We start from the raw sequence: 21,992 nt of genomic DNA, 5'->3' as shown, positions 1-21,992 counted from the left end.
TCAAACATTCAGTTTCCCAGACACATCTCCACATCTTTACCCCGTGTTTTCTTTGTTTGGAATACACCTCCCTATCTTCCTTAACTGTGTAACTCAGCCAGCCAGCAAGCCTCCCATCCATATATAACAACCACTCACCTCTGCTATGTGTGTATGGTGCTGGGAATTGAACCAAAGGCCTCATGCATGCTAGGCAAGTGCTCTACCATTGAACTTCACCCCCAGTCCTTTAACTACTACTCATTTCTTAACTAGTGATTCAGATTTTCCCAGGAGACCTACATAACATACTCATTATTCCACTGTACTGTAACACTGTCTTATCTGTCTTCCCATGGGACCTTCAGCTAAGTATCACAGACGACATTTCATCTGCAGCATGTAGCACACTTTCTGGCTTGAAGGAGTCACTTAAATATCTGTTGCCTAAGTGTCATGAATGATCCTGAAATTAGCATTTGTTTATGCCCACCCACAACACCCAGCAGGCAAAAAGTCGTACACACCCCAAATTTCATAAGATATTATAAAATGCACTGGATCTATTCATGATTATGAGAACTGTGCCAAAAATAAAGAATTTTTCTTAGAAGAAGCCATGGGCAAAAACATTTTGGTAGAACTCCCTAACAAAACAAAGAAAATTGTTTGATTGCCAACTTCTCATGTTGTCCAAACTCAATCTTGACTGGTATTGTCCTTGAAAAACTGCCTGTGGAAGTTATGTCTAGAAAGTTTTTTTTTTTCTTTTTATAGAATTTTAAAATTTACATTCATTTAATGAGCTACCAGGCAATAGGAATAAATTAGGGGTGAAAGAAAAGAAAGTACCTGTAGATAAACCTTCTTCACACCAGGTACATAATCTGCAATCCGGCCAAAGAGAAGTCGCCCAACTCCAGAAGTGATGCCAATGCACATGAGTACCACCTCTTTATGTTTTTCATCTTGAAATCTTTCATTCACATGTTTCAGCTGTAGACCAATGAAAAAGAAACCACACTAAATATGGTAGAAAAAGTTAACAAGGATTGAGGCTTCATCAAACATGTGCCTTCTCTGTTATGGATTCTCACTCTCTTCCCAATTAAAATATTTATTCTGTGATAAATTTTCATAAAAACAATGAAGAAAATCTAGTATGATTTGGCTTGATTAAAAAAAAAATAGAGCTGGGGATGTAGTTCAGTACAAAATGCTTGCCTAATGTACACAAAATCCTGGCTTCAATCCCCAGCACCACAACACCTACACAAAAAAGAAATGAGTTCTTGTAAGAATTTTTTTTGTTCCTGTTGAGGGTTACCAGCACATACTTTATAAGCTAATATTGAGCCATTCAAAGAAGAGAACAGATCTTTGAATGTACTACATACTCTTGTTTTTTCAAGGTTACCCAAGGACTCAGCATATTATCTGCCCCCCTGAAAGAGAGTCAATTCTGGAATTTTATTTTTTATAGGGGACATGAATCAAACTGATACACCTGAAATTAGTTACAACAGAGCTTCCTGGATGAAAGCATAAGTTTCCCTAGTTGTCTGTTTGTATAGCACTAAAACAGATACAAGAACAGTTTCATAGAGTGGTTAAAACATTTAAGCCTCTGGAAAGTCAGAGTTCAAGTCTGGGTTCAAGTCCTGGTCCCATCCTTCAGAGTGATTTGAGGTAAGTTCTTAACTTTTAGGGTCTCAGTTTCCAGTTTCCTAAGTGTATTAAATGGAGATAGCAATAGTACCTATTTGAAGGGTGTTTATGAGGATTAAATAAAAGAACTTAGAGCACTAGGGGTTTAGTTCAGTGGCAGGGTACTTACCTAGCATTCATGAAGCCCTGGTTTGAATCCTGGTACTGTAAACAAACAACTTAGAACCTCTCTGGCACATGGTTAATAGTTATCAGATTATTAACTTTAGTCTTTTCTTATTTTGGAGTACTGGGGATTGAACATAGTGCATGCTAGGGTAAGCCTTCTACCACTGAGTTACAACCCCAGCTCTAATTTTAGCCCATTTTTGATAAAAGGATCTTTTGGGGGCCAGGTGGTCTAAAAGTGGAAAAGGGGGGTGAGGGGAAGATATTTTCCCTTAATCACAGTCCACTTAGAACAGTGTGACTACAGTGATCTCGGTGCCACAGACAGCAAGACTATTTGGAATGTCCTTACATTCACTGTGCCTTACACCAAACACTGGCCTAAGTTTGGGAACTCTGCAAGCAAATATTCCACCCACCTCAATGGCCCAGGTAGCTCCAATGCAGCCTTTCTAGATGATGTCTCTCTCCTTGAGATGCTTCTATTTTGATTTTTATCCCCCTCCCACCCCACTTTGCATGTTTTAAAAGTTCATTTGTGTATTCCCACACCATCTCATTTTTTTTTTGTCCCCTTTCAAAATTGGTAACGGTTCTCTAACTTCTCAATTTTCACACTGGTCCAGAAAAATCCTTCTAAATACAGGTTTAATCTCATCAATCCCTTATTCAAAGGCTGCCTGCTGCCTACAATTTATACTTCTTGGTTTGGTATTCAAAGCCCTCTATAATCTGCCACTAATTTATCTTTGTACCTTTATTACCTACTGATACTTGGCCTAGAAGTCCCAGACAAACATAAAGAAGTAAAACAGATTCATTGGAGAGGAAAGGCATATGCTTCAGTGGATTATTACCAGCAATGTTGCCAAGTCTACCTCCCAACCCCCTTTTATTAAAAAGTCAGAAATCTGGATTTTCTGTGGAAATGTTGGCACCTAACTAAAATTTAGAACATTGTGTGATCCAACCCTATAAAAACCAAACAAAACATGTCTGCAGACTGCATGAGGCCAGCTTTGATCCCAGCACTAATCCCATCAGGCCCAGGACAGGTTTATTCACAATGTCCCTTAAACATGCTAATATGTTCTTAATTCTCTACCCTAGCTCAGTGGTAAAGTGCTTACCTAACATGCATGATTCCCCGGGTTTGAGTACCATCACACAACCAATCAGTCACATCATTCGTGAGATTTAAAAAGAGAGAGAGAAAAAAAAAAGACTTTCTAACATCACTATTGCTTAAAGTTATCATTTGGTACCATAAGTATTCTGTGTTCCTACCCAGCCTTGTAGCTTTTCACTCAATACAACTCTTCCATGTCAAAGTAGACTAACAGACATCTAACAGCTTGTATCAAAGGCACCTGGAGTCATGCTGCTCACTGCCCCCAACCCTGTATTTAACTTGACTATTATTGGCTCCCGTCACCATGGTAGAAACCTGACAACCATCCTTAATTGTTCTCAATTCCTCTGTTAAAGTGAAAAACACATGGAGGAATTAGACATCAGTAGGGGAAAAAATGCATAATCTCAAAAAATTTTAATAATGATTTCCTGTTAAAGTAATGTTTTGGTCATATGGTTAAGTGAAATATGTTATAAACATTAATTTCATGGGTTTTTTTTTTAATGTGGCTACTAGAAAACTTAAAAGTACAATATGACTTGCATTGGTTTTTAAAGAAATCCACTTGTGGCTGAGAAGATAAGAGCTGCTGACTAAGGTGACTTCAAACTTTTAGACAAGTTGAAGGAGATCAGATTTCCACTGAGTTCTGAGGGAAAATGAATGACCTGATCATGCATTATTGTGTATTAATTGGCTTTACTTGGAATTTGAATCCAGACTCTAGTGTATTACTTCAAGTCAGGTAGCACTAAAATATATTGTAACTTTTTGTATGTGTGTGTGTGTGTGTGTGTGTGTGTATGTGTGTGTGATTGTGGGGATCAAACATAGGACCTTGTACATGCCAAACAAGTGCTCTACTATGGCACTACATCCCCAGTCCTTTTTATTTCTCCCTAAGTTGTCTCCCTAAGTTGCCCACACTGGCCTTGAACTTGTGATCCTCAAGTGGTTGGGATTATAGGCAGGTACCACTGTGCCTGGCTTTCCTATCTTTAAGTACTTTTCATATTTTTAACTTTTAAAGAGACATCTTTTAGTATTCACAATAGACCAAAATTACCAGTCATCCTTTTGATGAAACTAAGAACTTGTGTTTACCAAATTGCTATTCTTCTTTGTTAGTGAATTTTTTTTCCACCCTTACCCTATAGTCTATGTTGTAATCTAAATAAATAAATAAATAAATAAATAAATAAATAAATAAATAAGGTGGAATTTTTGGGATCTTTTGAAAAAGGGTAAATGAGGTAAATTCAAATTATGCTTAAGTGGGAATTTAGCTTTTCAACTACAAAGGGCCTTACTTCATTAAACTGTGTTGCTCTTGTCATTGTCATTTAAATCAAGCAAGAACTTCAACTACTTATACTCCCTCCCTACCCCCTATCAAAATCTGTACTAATTTTCTTTGGTCAATAAGTGAGGCAATCTGGGGGGCATGGAGGAGCAGACTCTCTTAGTGCTGGATCTCAGGGTCCTAGAGATCCTTTCTCCCAAGGCAGCTGTACCAAGGCCTGGTGTGTTCGTTCCACTTGGGCCTGGGCTTCTCATGGCTGCTGTTGTCTGTTCTAAGAGTTTCTACCTGTCTTTCATCCTCTGGACACTGGCATGCATGATGTTTAGCAGAACACATGACACTAGGCCCAACTGGTATTTCCAACAGAGTCATGTGGGTAGACATGAAAATATTGGACAGCTTATTTTTATATTTAATCTAACTTTTGGTTGTTTAACCTAACATTTTAAATGAATCCAAACTTACATTAGAGTCTACTTTCTGTGCAAGGGATAATATTTTTTAGAGAAGTTGTTTAAAGTTAACTTTGGAGGGTGGGGGTATAATTCAGGGGAGAGGTTATCCTTAGCATCCACTAGGCCCTGGGTTCAATCCCCAACACCAAAAAGTAAACAAAAAAAGTTAACTTTATTTGAATGTGAGGGTGTCTTCAGGGCAGGAATTAGTCTTTTATTTATGTTCTTAAACATTTGTTTAATCCTGGGTGGCACACCTCTTAAGGGATGAAGAAAGTCTAGCTGACTGACAACCTGCCTGCTCCTGAAATATTCTTCCATCATTCAAGCAACAACAGCTTTTGCTGACCATAGAAACCATTTACAGATTGAATGAAACCCTATTTGGTTTTTGCTATCCAAAGATAACCAAGAACTCATATCGAGAATAAATAATCATCCTATATCCATGCAGGAAAGAAGAAAAGACAAACTAGTTACATATATTTGCATCTCATTTAATATCTTCAACTCAAATAAATGGTGGTACACCTCTCTGTATAAATGACGTGTTTCTGACAAGGCAATAAAAGCTAAGTTTCTCTTCCTTCACTATAGCCCTGAGCTAGATCCCATTTTTGAGAGGTCAGAGGCAGCAACCTATAAAAGCAACCATCTCACTGGAATGGCCTCTGCCCTAGCTTCTCTCTTTTCCACCACTCTCCTATAAAGCAGCCATAGACAAAACAGTTGAAGACATCAGATAGTGTTCTTCCACTGGGAATCCAAGGCGAGATCGTCTGGAACTCAAGACCATGAGAGAGGTTAAAGGAATGCCCATAGTACAACCTATGAAGTAAAACCCAGTGGCAGTACACATTTGCAAAGCAAAGATATCACTGATCCAAAAGGTCCAGTATTATCTGCTGTACTGTTTTCTAAGATTATTTGGCCATACATCATGGTCACTAGCCACATTATTCCTCCAACTCTCACTTAAGGGAATGCGTACTTTTTTGCTGTATCTCTTTTATGTAATACTTAACGTGATATATTGCATAAGCAATATGACAAAACTTCAGTATATATAAGTTAGACTACACATCTTGAGGAAAATATAGTTAAAGAAGAAAAGGGAAGAAATCCTGGAGACTCTTACAACAAAAATAACTTGATTTCTGACAGTGGACGTGAAGTGACAGCTGACTGACTTAGTACAAAGGGTTAACAAAGGAAGTGTTAGGTGACCAGGAAATTCCAGCAAAGACAAGTGAAATGGAGCATTACAATAGACTGAGAGCGAGAAATTTTCCCATTCACTGTTGCTGCTGTTAACTATTCTCTTTGAAAGATAAAAAGATTTTAATCACCCATTTGTCCTTTTTGTGATGATTTTAATTCCCTGATTATCTGTCTGCCCTTCCTGTTCAGGTAGATATCCTCACAGTACCCAGGGGTGGAGGATGGGTAGGCATGTGCACTGGCTTTGTGTCTAGGAGAATACACTCTTTGGGAGAAGGAGGAGATTTGTATCTTTTAGGTTTACAAGGTACACTCAAAATGTGCTAGTAAGTACCATATAATATGCCCTGTGATTAAGGTATTCAAACTGATTTCAACTTCTTACTTTCCAATAGGGACATTAAGTTCACGGCACTTCTACTCATTGTTGTTCACATCAGAGATTATCAACTTCAGCTTGTTGCATCTCATTTGCGTGTAGCATAGAGTAATTTCTGAGAATACAGTCATCTAACATTTGAAAAGCTATTCCATAACTCTATCTCCAACTCACGAAAATGGTGGTATACCTCTTTCCTTAGGTACACTTTTTTAAAAAAGGTAAACTCAAAGAAGAAAAGAACCTGTCCTCTTTAAAGAGAAAAAAAGAAAGAAAGATATATGTTTGAAAGGGAGTAGAAAGTCTGCTGGAGTGGTTAATGGATAATCTCAGAATTTGTTACAAATAAAAACTCAACACTACCCTTTGACTTCAAATTTGGACTAACAGATCTTCCCAATGGAATGAGAGAGGCTGGTTTGCTTTTTCTTTCTTTTTAAAACAACTATTGTTTTCTCTATTTTTGCTTTAAAAAAAAGAAAAAAAAAGAAAGTAAATTAAAACCAGTGGGTCATTAATCAGGAAGGGTTTTCTTTTTTGTTATTGTGTTTTTGTTTTTTGTTTTGGTACTGGGGATTGAACTCAGGGATACTGTGTCAACAGAGCCACATCTCTGGCCCTTTTTATTTCTTGAGACTGGATCTTACTAAGATGCTTAAGCCTCACTAAGTTGCTGAGGCTGGCCTCAAACTTGCAATCTTCCTGTCTCAGCCTCCAGAGTTGCTGGGATTACAGGTGTGTGCCACCACGCCCAGCTCCTTAGAAGTTTTGCACAAGCACTGTGTATCAGGAAGCCAAGTGAGACAATGAAAACTGACTCCAGAAATTTGGGTACATAAAATTAAACCATTTACACCAAAACACTGAAATGTTTCAGTGACCATTGATAGATAATCATGGATCAGATAAACCTAAAATGTCATTTTAGTTAGTTAAATCTGGTCAACTGTGCCTTGAGACTAAAACATCTCTAAGATGCACTTGAAGGAGAAATTTCTTTGCTTGACAACATCTGTAAGGACCAACATCTCTAGGCAGCCCAGTGTCTGTTTTCACATGACATATTTCTTGTAATTGAAGTTGAGGCAGAGGTGTGCACTACCTTCTCAATGGCAAATGGTGGAGAGCAGAACTTTGGTCTAACAGGACTCTAGGAGGCAGCAGTAGCTGGTTCTGTTTGTTTTTTTAAACAGCCAGACTTTCCATCTCATTAAAATGGGTTTCCACGGTGTTGAAAATCACAATGGTACTGTTAAGACATGAAAAGTTCGGGACTGAGAAATAAAAAGTTTCTGGAATAAAGATTATTTTAACAGCCAAGAAGGAGTAGAGAAAGAAGAGTGCAGAAAAGATGACGGATGATTTGAAAAGCCTTGATAAAATTTTGAAAATATTTTCTAATACTAAAGTCTTTAAAAGCCTTTGTTATTTTTCCCCCTTTCTGGTTTCTTAAAAATAAATTTCCATGGATTAAGATAAATAAGTAAAACATCCTTGACACTGCATCTTTTAGATAAGATCAAATTTAGCAAAATGTTCTAGAGGAATTATCAACCATACTCTACTTGATTCAGATGCCAGTTTCAATAACCCTGACTGTTAAAATTTTAGGGTAGAATTTATCTTAAAATAGAAAATAAATTCGTATCCTACTGTCATGTATAACTAAAAAGAACAAATAAAAAATAAAGAAAACAAACCTCTAGAATTTTTAGGCAACTTGAAATCACTTAGTGACCCTGTCAATTTCTGTGCACATATTTTTAAAGTTACCAAAAGAATATTGTTTCTTCCTGAGTGATTAAAGGTATTTAACCTGTTAAACGCCTTAAATTCAGCTTAAATTTTATTCATTCCACCTAAATCTGGATTTGATTCTAAAATGTTTTTTCTTGGAATCTCACTCCTGGCACACCAGATCCACCACTCTCAGGTCCCCAGTTCCTGGATAATTTACATGAACACAATGGATTTGAATGAAAACAGAGCCTGTCTGTGAAGAAGTGGGACAGGACTGCTGCTTCAGTGATCCTAAGGATGGCACCAGGGTTCAGCCTTGGTCTGCAGCCTCCCTGCATAAGCAACTAGCATCAAAACATCAGTAGGGCACTTCGAAAATACAAAGTGGTTGTAAAGTCTTAGAAGACATGACTTCTGTTTGTGATTGATTGATGCTCTTTTGAGGCAACAGGGGTTTCCATGTTTTGCATTTATTTTAAAGGAAAGGAGGAGAGGAGTATGCTCTTTAAACTTACTCTTGACTTCTTTTTTTTTTTTTTTTTTTTTTTTTTTTGGTACTAGGGATTGAACCGGGGGTGCTTAACACACTGAGCCACATACTCAGCCCTTTTTATTTTTTGAGACAGGGTCTCATTGTTACTGAGGCTGGCCTTAAACTTGTAGTATTCTTGTCTTAGTCTCCTAAGCAGCTGGGATTATAGAAGTGCACCAACATGCACAGTTGATTTTTCTGAAAATCTTTTTGGATAGTGGGTGGGGGTACTGGGGATTGAACTCAGAGGTACTCAATCACTGAGCCACATCCCCAGCCATATTTTGTATTTTATTTAAGGACAGGGTCTCACTGAGTTGCTTAGCGCCTCACTTTTGCTGAGGCTGGCTTAGAACTTGTGATCCTCCTACCTCTGCCTCCCAAACCCCTGGGATTATAGGAAGATATAGACAACCTAAACAGACCAATAACAATAGAGGAAATAGAAGAAACCATCAAAAGACTACCAACTAAGAAAAGCCCAGGACCGGATGGGTATACAGCAGAATTTTACAAAACCTTTAAAGAGGAACTAACACCAATACTTTTCAAGTTATTTCAGGAAATAGAAAAAGAGGGAGAACTTCCAAATACATTCTACGAGGCCAACATCACCCTGATTCCTAAACCAGACAAAGATACCTCAAAGAAAGAAAACTACAGACCAATATCTCTAATGAACCTAGATGCAAAAATCCTCAATAAAATTCTGGCGAATCGGATTCAAAAACATATCAAAAAAATTATACACCATGATCAAGTAGGATTCATCCCTGGGATGCAAGGCTGATTCAATATACGGAAATCAATAAATGTTATTCACCACATCAATAGACTTAAAAATAAGAACCATATGATCATCTCGATAGATGCAGAAAAGGCATTCGACAAAGTACAGCATCCCTTTATGTTCAAAACTCTAGAAAAATTAGGGATAACAGGATCATACCTCAACATTGTAAAAGCAATCTATGATAAGCCACAGGCCAGCATCATTCTGAATGGAGAAAAATTGAAGGCATTCCCTCTAAGATCTGGTACAAGACAGGGATGCCCTCTCTCACTACTTCTGTTCAACATAGTCCTCGAAACACTGGCCAGAGCAATTAGACAGATGAAAGAAATTAAAGGCATAAAAATAGGAAAAGAAGAACTTAAATTATCACTATTTGCAGACGATATGATTCTATACCTAACAGACCCAAAAGGGTCTACAAAGAAACTATTAGAGTTAATAAATGAATTCAGCAAAGTGGCGGGATATAAAATCAACACGCATAAATCAAATGCATTCCTGTATATCAGCGACAAATCCTCTGAAATGGAAATGAGGACAACTACTCCATTCACAATATCCCCCCAAAAAATAAAATACCTGGGAATCAACCTAACAAAAGAGGTGAAAGACCTATACAATGAAAACTACAGAACCCTAAAAAGAGACATAGAAGAAGACCTCAGAAGATGGAAAAATATACCCTGCTCATGGATAGGCAGAACTAACATCATCAAAATGGCGATATTACCAAAAGTTCTCTATAAGTTCAATGCTATCCCAATCAAAATCCCAACAGCATTTCTTGTAGAAATAGATAAAACAATCAGGAAATTCATATGGAATAATAAAAGACCCAGAATAGCAAAAACAATGCTAAGCAGGAAGTGTGAATCAGGCGGTATAGCGATACCAGACTTCAAACTATACTACAGAGCAATAGTAACAAAAACAGCATGGTACTGGTACCAAAACAGGCGAGTGGACCAATGGTACAGAATAGAAGACACAGTAACCAATCCGCAAAACTACAACTATCTTATATTTGATAAAGGGGCTAAAAGCATGCAATGGAGGAAGGATAGCATCTTCAACAAATGGTGCTGGGAAAACTGGAAATCCATTTGCATCAAAATGAAACTGAATCCCTTTCTCTCGCCATGCACAAAAGTTAACTCAAAATGGATCAAGGAGCTCGATATTAAATCAGAGACACGGCGTCTGATAGAAGAAAAAGTCGGCTATGATCTACATACTGTGGGGTCAGGCCCCAAATTCCTCAATAGGACACCCATAGCGCAAGAGTTAACAACCAGAATCAACAAATGGGACTTACTCAAACTAAAAAGTTTTCTCTCAACAAAAGAAACAATAAGAGAGATAAACAGGGAGCCTACATCCTGGGAACAAATCTTTACCCCACACACTTCAGATAGAGCCCTAATATCCAGAGTATACAAAGAACTCAAAAAATTAGATAATAAGATAACAAATAACCCAATCAACAAATGGGCCAAGGACCTGAACAGACACTTCTCAGAGGAGGACATACAATCAATCAACAAGTACATGAAAAAATGCTCAACATCGCTAGCAGTCAGAGAAATGCAAATCAAAACCACCCTAAGATACCATCTCACTCCAGTAAGATTGGCAGCCATTAAGAAGTCCAACAACAACAAGTGCTGGCGAGGATGCGGGGAAATGGGTACACTTGTTCATTGTTGGTGGGACTGCAAAATGGTGCAGCCAATTTGGAAAGCAGTATGGAGATTTCTTGGAAAGCTGGGAATGGAACCACCATTTGACCCAGTTATTTCTGATAACTTTTTAAACCTTACCCTATCCTAACTATATTTGCATGACTCCTTTCTCTGTAAATGGAGATAAAATTTTTGTTGCCTTCAGGGTTTTATATGTTGAAGAGCAAAGAAAAAAGTACTTGAAGAACTTAAAAGTACTGTTAAAATGTAAAAGTAGTCACGAGTAGAGCAATTAGTAGAACTTGTACTTTAGCAGCTTAAGCAGCCTAAAAGCTCAATCTGAAATCAGTCAAAAAATATGCAGAGCTGGGCATGGTGGCGCATGTTTGTAATCCTAGCAACTTGGGAGGCTAAAGCAGCAACTTGGTGAGACCCTAAGCAACTTAGTGAGACCCTGTCTCAAAATAAAATATAAAAAAGGGCTGGGGATGTGGTTCAGTGGCTAAGTACCCCTGGTTCAATCCTCAGTACTAAATAAATAAATAAATAATACATATACATACGTACATACATATATATATACATTGAGCACCAGGCACGTTTGGTACTGGGTCTGAAATAACGAAGAAGAGATGCTGCCCCTAATCGTGTGGAGGTCCACTCTCCCTTACCTGTTCCTTCTTTAGTATTTCCTGAGATGTACAGACACTTCCACAAAAAATCTCCAAAGTATTTTGTAAATAAATCCACAGTTTTCACCAGCCTTTCCCATACTTCCACTGAATATATTACACAGTATAAAGGGCCTAACAAAAAAACATTACTGCAGTTTCTTGATTTAAGTTAAAATTGGGTATTTAAAAGTTTTTATTGATTTCTTTCTCCTCCACCAATTTTAAATTTTTTAGAGATTGGGGCCTACCTTCTAGGGATAATTTTCATGCCTGAGCAAAACGTGCATCATTTCTAAAAACTGTTGAGTGATCTATAAATACTTGTTTTTGGCTAATTATAATTTGGAACACATGACAAACTTGCTTCCTCACTAAAATCAGCAGCTCTGCTTTAATTTATTTGTAAGGGATCGGTTTTCTAGCTTTCTCATTTATCAATTATGTTTTCTCTTCCTGCAATGTTCCTATGCTAGCATATTATTTTTTAAAAATTCTTTTTTAAAAAATAACAGCTTGTTTTGATGAGAGTGTTCTGTAAATATTTAACTTCACCATTAATGAGTCACAAGTGGCCAGAGAAGTAAAAATCCTTATTCATTTCAGTAGGGGAATGCTGGTGAATACTGCCTATGGTGTAAAACTGAAAAATGGGCAAATGTTCACTAACCTGAATAGTCAATTTGCAGCAGATGTTGAGATCTGAAGGGAAATAAATGCAAGGTTAGAAAAGCAAGAAAAGCATAGACACCATTGAAAAAAAATCTGGAAGCGGAGACGAAGTGAAAGAGAGATGTCCAATCATTCACTTAACCACATGAGAACTGAGCAATACCAGTATATTTTTAGAAAAGTTAAGTAGTTAAAGTATGTGGGAAAACAAAAAAAAACAAACAATGCTTGGGTCCTACAGCAAAGTATGCAAGAATTTTTCATTCTCAACATGCAGATTTTAATATAATAAATCAGATAAAAATAAGTTGGATAAAAAAAGTCAACTGTTGACTGGCCTTAAAGATAGACCAGAGAAATTCTGCTATAAGCTTCCCAAGGACAATAGGAAGCTATCTTTTTTGTCTTCTAAGTACCTAATTAAATTAGCCCTTAGCACACAGAATATGTTTACAGTCACCTCCTCAGAGGCTGTCCCTGACTGCCCAAACTAAAGTTGACTATCATTGTCACCTTCTAACCCATTTTGTTTTCAGAGAAAATATCACTATTTGAAAATGACCTTGTTTACTTACTGATTTCCGTGAGAGAAACCACACTTGTCCTCACCAGTGCATCCCCATACCTAGAATGTTCATGGCATACTACAGGTCCTCAGTGAGTATATGTCAAGTGAACAGATCTTGAATCTGCTCAACTAAGTTATAATAGAGGAAGAAACACATAGGCAAGAACATAAAAAGTGACAGAACTGAAAATCTAAATCTACTCTAAGTCTATTCTAATAGTACTTCCACCTCCATAGCAAAGTTAAACCTCTTTGGACCTCAAGGTTCTTATCTATTAATGGAAGAACCAGTATTAGCACTGCTTCTCTCATAAAAGGTACAGTGAGAGTTCAATCAGGAAAAGTATGTGTGAAGTAAATAACCCTTATGTCTTTTGGGAAAGTTTATTGGAAAGGTAATGAACGAATGAAATGAAATGTTTCTAGACGACATGATAAAAAAATTAAAGGCATGTATATAAAGGGTATGAGAGTACACTGTTCATGTGTGTGTGAAATACTTCACACACAGTGAATCACAATGGGTAAATAGTTAGATTAGAAAACTATAAATACTCTTATAAGCCTACTTTTGAATGAAAAATAGAAAATATTAATTAAAAAGCAATGTATTAGCTTTTATTCAGAATACCAAAACATTCTGTAGAGTTAATTGATAATAGAAGAATAAACTAAAACCAAGAATACAAAGAAGGGAAAAAAGAAAAGCAAAAAGAAAGGGAGGAGGAGGAGGAAAAAGCAAATGTAAGCTTTACCTCTAGTATTTAGCCACCAGGCCAAAAACAAAATTAAAATTTTAAGTTTAGCTCTTTTAATCTGGTTGCAATGCAGAGAAGACTAATATGGCAATTCTTCTAATATATAACTCAATTTTCAATCAATAAAAAATGTACCCAAGGGCTGGGGATGTGGCTCAAGCGGTAGCGCGCTCGCCTGGCATGCGTGCGGCCCGGGTTCGATCCTCAGCACCACATACCAACAAAGACTTTGTGTCCGCTGAGAACTAAAAAATAAATATTAAAAAATTCTCTCTCACTCTCTCTCCTCTCTCACTCTCTCTTTAAAAAAAAATAAAATAAAATAAAATAAAATATATATATATGGGCTGGGGTTGTAGCTCAGTAGTTGAGCACTTGCCTCGCATGCCCTGAGGCACTGGGTTCGATCCTCAGCACAACATAAATAAATAAATAAAGATTAAGGGGGAAAATTATATATAATAATTAAATTAATTAAATGACCTGTATGATCTTTTTCATCTTTTTACTATAACACATTCCTAGCATTTAAATATTTTACTTAAAAATCACTCTCTTAAGAAGACCCCGCTTAAACCCTTGTATCAGCCTTGCAACACTGAGCTAGTCTTACCACCCCTGGTTCCTCTCCTGAGAAAAGGAAGCAATAACGCTGCCTATTTCACAGTAGTCCTGAGACTTCAATGAGAAAGACTGTTTGTGGCAGCTTCTTGTGAGCCAAATGTTAATAAAAATGCGGGAACACAAAAAACTTCTGTTTAAAATAAACTTGTGTTTTGAAGTAAACCCTTGCTCCATGGCACTGACAATTGGACATGCAGAATCTTAAACTGTATTCCAAAACCTGGCTGCTGCAGCTGTTCTTGCCATGCTATGCCAAGAATCAGTTCAATCTGGCATGGCTACAAAGACAGCTAGATTGCCTAACTGTCCATGTTTACAATTTTGCACCTCCAAATCATACTTTTTTCCAATGTGTTATGGGGGAATATAGACTTTGTGGTTACAAAAGAGCTGCCAGTGGTTAGAGATGGGTGGGAAGGCAGATGGCACAACAGGGAGGACAAGGGAGAAGGGCATAAGGGAAAATAGACTGCAACATGGGCAGCCAGGGATATGCAACCCTTGCATTTTCTTTGGGTATTTGACTCTTCCCGACAGCACAACTACATGGCAAGGCCGGTTTCCCTGATGTCCCATAATCCTCAGAGTGATTATCAGAGCTTCTCCAAAAGATGCCCTGAAATTGGAGATGAGGTTAAACCAGCACAAATGTACTCCTGATGGATCAGACAACTCTATGTCACAGAGCTACCTGGTAAGTCAGGCAAAAGCCAATGTCCAAGTATAGTTTTACAAGGTAAGCTGCTTCAAATTAAGATTTCTATTTCTGTTCCTCCATTGCACAATTCATTTTTACTTGATATAAAAATCATAAAAGGACCTCTACTCATTAGTATAATTTAGGTTCCTCAAACTTGAACAAACTTTAATACTACTATAAGGATTTGAGGAATAAGTAAGTATCCATATTATAAATGAAATTAGGTATCATTCAAAAACATGCTATATTTTATCAAACAAAGCCTGAGATATTTAAATACAAAACAAAACCGAGAGACTTCTGCATTAACAAGAGGGAAGAAATAGTTTCCTATGTTCCAACTCCTTAGGGCCCTCTTGGGAGACTAATGATTCATCAGTGGCCTCAGAGTTTCCATGTGACTCTAAAAATTTAAGCAATTTACTTTTTTCCATTTTTCTATCATGGTCTTTATGTTAATCATATACAGTATGTATTTGCTATAAATCTGTATATTTTATTCGACTATGCTCAACATTTATTATAGAAAACATAATTGAACGTAAAACTCTATATGGCCTATGTTCCACTTGCCACAGACTATGAAAACTAACTTTCTATGGCCACAATTTTCTTAGGAACAATGCACTAGAGATCAAAAGAGAACATATGGAGACTGGAAATAAGGTCACATGATATCCTCTTATTCCCATTACAGCAGAACAAGAGCTGGTTTTCCTAGCTGTAAAGTATGCTGAGTGCTGGGACAGCTCAGCATTGCCTCTGTTCTTAGTTTTGAAAGAACTGAAGAGAAATTTGCAAGGCAAATTTGCTAGGGCCACTATGGCTGAAAATAGCAGCATCCCCCTCCATCTCTGAGTTGACTAGATGAAGCAATTGGTTCCAATTAGTTATACAATTAGTCTGCTGAAGCATCAGCAGACTCCTTCATAAAAAGAACATGGGATTTACCATGTGTCTGAGACATGTGAAAATCTAGCTCTCAGCATAAGTCAATGAGTGAACGTGAACAAGCACAGTTTCAGAGAATCACTTCCTTAACTCTGTTATTTATTATACTTATTATATTCATCTTTGTGATGGTTTGTGAGATTTTGTGAAAATGCTTAATACATAATCCATTCTTGGCAAATGTTACCTGAATCTCCCTCTAACAAAGCCATGAAGGGAGGAACATTTGTTTGCTATTCTTATTTGCATGGCTTAGCACCTGAGCATGGGCTGAAGCAGTATTTCTGCTGAGACCACAGAGTGAACACAGGGACTCTGGCTTGGGGAGTTTCTAGGCTACATTTGCAGTGTTGACCACTAACAGCATTTGGCATTATGCAAAGCTAAAAAATATCTTTTAAGGTACTACATGCCCCTATTTATTGGTGTGTCTGCCTCAAAAGTTCATTTCTAGTTTAAAATGCAACTTTTCAGTAACAAGTGAACTTGGAGTCCACTTAATTGCCATGGTATAGCAAGCAAGTGATTTGCCATGAATCTTACACAGGTAAATAGGATCTCTCTATTTCTTCCCCCACCCTCTCCAGTTTTATTACATAAGGAATATATTACAAAGGGAAATGTATTTTCTCTAAGAGTATTGAACTAATTTTTAAAAATTTTTTAAAAATTTGTTTTAATGAGTTATATATGACAGTAGAATGCATTTTGACATATTGTACACAAATGGAGCACAACTTCTCATTCCTCTGGCTGTACATGGTACAGAGTCACACCAGTAGTGTAATCATACATGAATAATAATGTCTGTCTCATTCTACTGTCCTTCCCATCATCACAGCCCCACCTCTCCCCTCACTCCCTTCTAAAGAATCCAAGTTTCTTCATTCTTCCTTACCCCTGTCCCCACTATGGATCAGCATCTGCTTATCAAAGAAATCATTCAGACTTTGGATTTTGGGGATTGGCTTCTTTCACTTAGCATGATATTCTCTAGTTCCATTCATTTACCTGCAAATGCCATAATTTCATCCTTCTTTAAGGCTGAGTAATATTCCATTATTTATATGTACCACATTTTCTTTATCCATCCTTCTGTTGAAGGGCATCTAGGTTGGTTCCACAGTTTAGCTATCAAAGTTTCTTTTGAGAACTGTCACAAAGCCAACCCACTTATATTTTATCAGATTTTTTTTCCTTTAAAAAACAAGCTAATTCAGCACAATTCACAATAGCTAGACTGTGGAACCAACCCAGATGCCCTTCAATACATGAATGGATAAAAAAATGTGGCATTTATACACAATGGAATATTACTCAGCACTAAAAAATAACAAAATCATGGCATTTGCAGGAAAATGGATGGCATTAGAGCAGATTATGCTAAGTGAAGCTAGCCAATCCCTAAAAAACAAATGCAGAATGTCTTCTTTGATATAAGGGGGGTAAATCAAAACAGAGCAGGAAGGAAGAGCATGAGAAGAAGATTACCATTAATCAAGAGGTGTGTGGGAGAGAGAAGGGGAATTGCATGGAAGATGGTAGGAGACTCTCATTGTTATGCAAAATTACATATAAGATGGTGTGAGGGGGAAGAAAAAAGAGAGAAACGTGTCACAGTAGATTGGGTAGAAAGAGGTGATGGGAGGAGTGGGGAGGGGAGGGAGGGGAAGGAAGGGCAGCAGAATACAATAGACACTAGTATGGCCCTACGTATAAACGTGGCTGTATAACCAATGTGATCCTGCAATCTATACATGTGGAAAAATAAGATTACGTACCCCATTTGAATCAAATGTATGATATGTCAAGATCATTGTAATGTTTTGAGCAACTAATAAAAAAATTAAATAAAAAATAACAAAAAAACAATATATATTTATGAAATAAATATATGTAAAATAAATTAAAAACCCAGTAATAATGTACTTCCTCATGAATAATTTGCATTAAGGTCCTCATTAAAGATAATATGAAGCCATTAAAAAAACAAGCTAATTAACACTATATCACAGATTTCAACATATTATTCTATGATCTACTTGATAGAGAATTATGCAGGTTTAAAGCTTAACAATTAAAATTCAGCCCAATGATATGTTATAGAGTCAAAGAACACAGGTAGTAAATAGCTGATTTTCAAGGTGAGCAGCACTTCAGAGATGTGAAGACAACTAAAACTAAATCATCATTCTCATTCGAGGATGGAGCATTTGGTGTCACTGAGAAAAGTCACATCACCATTGTCATTCTTAGGCACTTATCACCATCTGCCTGATGTGACCCTCTGTTCAGTACTTCACCAAGACATGCAGGCCTGAGGTCAGACTGTTGCTTTAAGTCCTGCATCCTGTTCTTCTCATACACACCACCAAAGACACGGTTGCTTCAAAGAAATAGTAACTTTCTATTTATATTATAATTTCAGCATTGGCATATAAAGCTGTGGGTCAATGCAAAACACATCAACTGTCCCTTCCCATCAACAGACAGCAATAGTGGTTACTTCATTATTCTGAGGTTTGCTGATTTGAGCTTAATTGTTAAATGTTGCATGAACATGAATACACTATCATGTCCTGTAAGAAAAAAATGTAAAAAAAAAATAATTACACCATGAGTTCAAAGATTAAAATGCTGAGATACAGCTGGGCATGGTAGTGCACACCTGTCATCCCAGTGACTTGAAAGCTGAGGCAGGAAGATCACAAGTTTGAGGCCAGCCTCAGCAACTTAACAAAGCCCTAAACAACTTAGCAAGACCATGTCTCAAAAACAAAATTTTAATTAAAATAAAATAAAATGGTGAGAAAATAAATACCACCTATATTTGTTATTTTAGGCTTATTTATAATATATTTAGTCATTGAACAAATATTTGAGCACCTTCTGTGTGCTAGGTCTATCACTGAACAAAATAGAGCTTCTTCCCCTCATTGTAGATTTTACACACACACACACACACACACACACACACACACACACACACGAAGATAGAAATCAATAGTCATTATAAATAAATTATAAATGTTAGAAGTGCTATGAAAGAAAAAAAGATATGTGAAGGGGTTTGGGAATGCTGAGAGGAAGAGAGAAGAAGGAGTTTTAATGAGATGGTCAGGGAGAGCCTAATTAGAAGAGCAGGATGAGGAGCAGGAGCTCAGTGAGCAAGAGAGACCTGGATAAGATAGGAAATCAGAGAGGTAGGAGAAGCCAGATCATGGAGGACCTTGTGGATCACTCTAAGGACATTAGTTTTTACTCTAAAACTGAGGGTTTCCATCAGGCTGGGGATATAGCTCAGTTGGTAAAGTGCTTGCCTTGTTTCCACAGTGCCCTAGGTTTGATCCTGAAGGAAGGAAGGAAGGAAGGAAGGAAGGAAGGAAGGAAGGAAGGAAGGAAGGAAGGGAGGGAGGGGGGAAAGAAAGAAAGAAAGAAAGAAAGAAAGAAAGAAAGAAAGAAAGAAAGAAAGAAAGAAAGAGGAGGATCCCCAGGATAGGGGATAGTGGCCTGGACCAAGGCATTGGTAGTTAGAATAGTGAGAGGTGGCCAAATCCTGGATATGGATCTGAAAGGAAGGTCACCAAGACTTTCTGACTGGTTCAGGGTTATGGAATGCAAGAAAGAGGAGCTAAGGATGACTCCAAGGTTTGGGGTCTGGTCAACTAGAAGAATGGAATACCGTCTTCTGAGAGGAAGATGGCTGGGGGAGATGAAGTTTCTGATGGTATATTCAGGATTTTAGGGTTGGATATGTTAAGTCTGAAACACCTAGCAGTCATCCAAGTGGAGATATTAGGTAAGCCGTTGGATATACAACTCTAGTGAAAAAAATCAGGAGAGGTTTAGGCTAGAAATATAAGTCTGGAGTCTCTGATATATATATATATATATATATATATATATATATATATATATATATATATATATTATATATGATGTTTGAACTCAAGAGACTCGAATAAAGCTACCAGTGGCATAACAAAAAACAAAGAACAAGGAGCAATCCTAAGACATGCTGATATTCAGTGGGTGGGGGAAAAAGAAGGAGCCAGCAAAGAAACTGAGAAGGAGTGATGGGGAGATAGGAGAAAAACCATGAGACTCTCACGTTCCTGGAAGTGAAATGAAGGATAAATAGGAGCTATAAGAAGTTAGCCCAGAAGACACAACACTCAAGCAAATGGGCAACTCACAAAAAAAAAAAATTGGAAGCAAATGCTAATAGGAATGGTTGTTTAGAAAGTTAGACCTTACCGAAACTGAACCATACCCTTACAATGAGATTATGAGTGGGTAAGCCTAAAAGAGAGGTCATTTGACAGCTTCCAGGAATCAATGAGTCTTCGTTTTTAAAAGTCAACTACAAAAAGACAAAATATGCAACAGTACTTTGAGAACAAGCATGTACAGTCTCTCTCAAATCATCATATACAGCCTAGCAGGTAAAAATCACAGAATTTATAACAAAGCATGAGAGCACTTCAAAGACCTAAATTGAAAAATTAAGTCCCTAATAGATAAAAGATCCAGTTGTAACATAAGACCTCATGCTCATAGTCCAATTCCAATGCTATGAAGCTTTTCTAACTACTTTTCCAAATGGCAATCATCTTTCTCCTCTGAATCTTCTATACCTTCCTTTAAAACCACAAAATAAAATCATATTGTCATACATTTTAAAAACTCCCATTTTTATGCCAAAACTAGGATAGATATTTCACATATATTTTTTCTAATCCTCATAGCAACTCTGTAAAACTGAGTTTATCTCTATTTTGTAGATGAGGAAATATGCTTAGAGAGGATGCCAAAAATTATACAACTAATTAGGGACAAAAACCAATATTTAAGTCCAGATCTGTCTTACTTCAGAATCTTCACTTTTAGACCACTCTATAATACTGCCTTTTATCTAAAAGTACCACACTAATAACCATCAGTCACTGTTTCTGTGACGTTGAGTATATTTAATCTTTTAGCACCTTAGTCTCCCCATCCATGAAATGAGGATACATACATTGCCTTGCTGTGAAGACTGAAGAAGAGGATGTATGTAAAAGTGTTCTATAAACCATTACAGTTATTGTTATTATATTTACTAGGTTTTATGCTCCTTCGGAACAAGTTCATATATGTTCATGTGTGTCACCTTCAAAGGTCAATAAAGGACTTAATATGAATTGAACATGATCTACTCATTTTGGGAAGTACCATGCTGTTTTTATTACTATTGCTCTGTAATAAAGTTTGAAATCTGGTATCGCTATACCACCTGATTCACACTTCCTACTTAGAATTGTTTTTGCTATTCTGGGTCTTTTATTTTTCCATATGAATTTCATGATTGCTTTATCTATTTCTACAAGAAATGCCATTGGGATTTTGATTGGCATTGCATTGAACCTATAGAGAACTTTCGGTAAAATCGCCATTTTGATGATGTTAGTTCTGCCTATCCATGAACAGGGTATATTTTTCCATCTTCTAAGATCCTCTTCTATTTCTTTCTTTAGGGTTCTGTAGTTTTCATTGTATAGGTCTTTCACCTCTTTTGTTAGGTTGATTCCCAAGTATTTTATTTTTCTTGAGGTTATTGTGAATGGAGTGTTTTTCCTCATTTCCGTTTCAGAAGTTTTGTCACTGATATACAGAAATGCCTTTGATTTATGTGTGTTAATTTTATATCCTGCCACTTTGCTGAATTCATTAATTAGTTCTAGTAGTTTTTTGGTAGACCGTTTTGGGTCTTCTAGGTATAGAATCATGTCATCCGCAAATAGTGATAATTTAAGTTCTTCTTTTCCTATTTTTATGCCTTTAATTTCTTTCGTCTGTCTAATTGCTCTGGCCAGTGTTTCGAGAACTATATTGAATAGAAGTGGTGATAGGGGGCATCCCTGTCTTGTTCCAGATTTTAGAGGGAATGCCTTCAATTTTTCTCCATTCAGAATGATGCTAGCCTGAGGCTTAGCATAGATAGCTTTTAC

At 37.0% G+C, this 21,992-nt stretch overlaps 1 protein-coding gene across 2 annotated transcripts in view; it reads right to left on the bottom strand.

Moving 5' to 3' along the window:
• SLC16A10 (solute carrier family 16 member 10) overlaps window positions 1-21,992 on the bottom strand; it is a 117,094-nt gene that overhangs the window by 11,012 nt on the left and 84,090 nt on the right. Inside the window, exons 4-5 of one of the 2 annotated variants that reach the window (XM_081293984.1) lie at window positions 12,400-12,431; window positions 872-975 (exon numbers count right to left, since the gene is read on the bottom strand). In XM_081293984.1, the coding sequence (XP_081150110.1) occupies window positions 12,408-12,431 (24 nt within the window). In that variant the 3' untranslated portion in view covers window positions 872-975; window positions 12,400-12,407. Of the gene's footprint in view, window positions 1-831; window positions 976-12,399; window positions 12,432-21,992 lie in introns of those variants that run through there. The other variant, XM_081293983.1, reaches the window with a different exon arrangement.

The sequence above is a fragment of the Spermophilus citellus genome (genome assembly GCF_964194105.1).
Source record: "Spermophilus citellus genome assembly, chromosome: 5".
NCBI classification, from domain to species: Eukaryota; Metazoa; Chordata; class Mammalia; order Rodentia; family Sciuridae; genus Spermophilus; species Spermophilus citellus.
The sequence above is the reverse complement of the archived record's forward strand: the minus strand, read 5'-3'. Positions and strand labels throughout refer to the sequence as shown.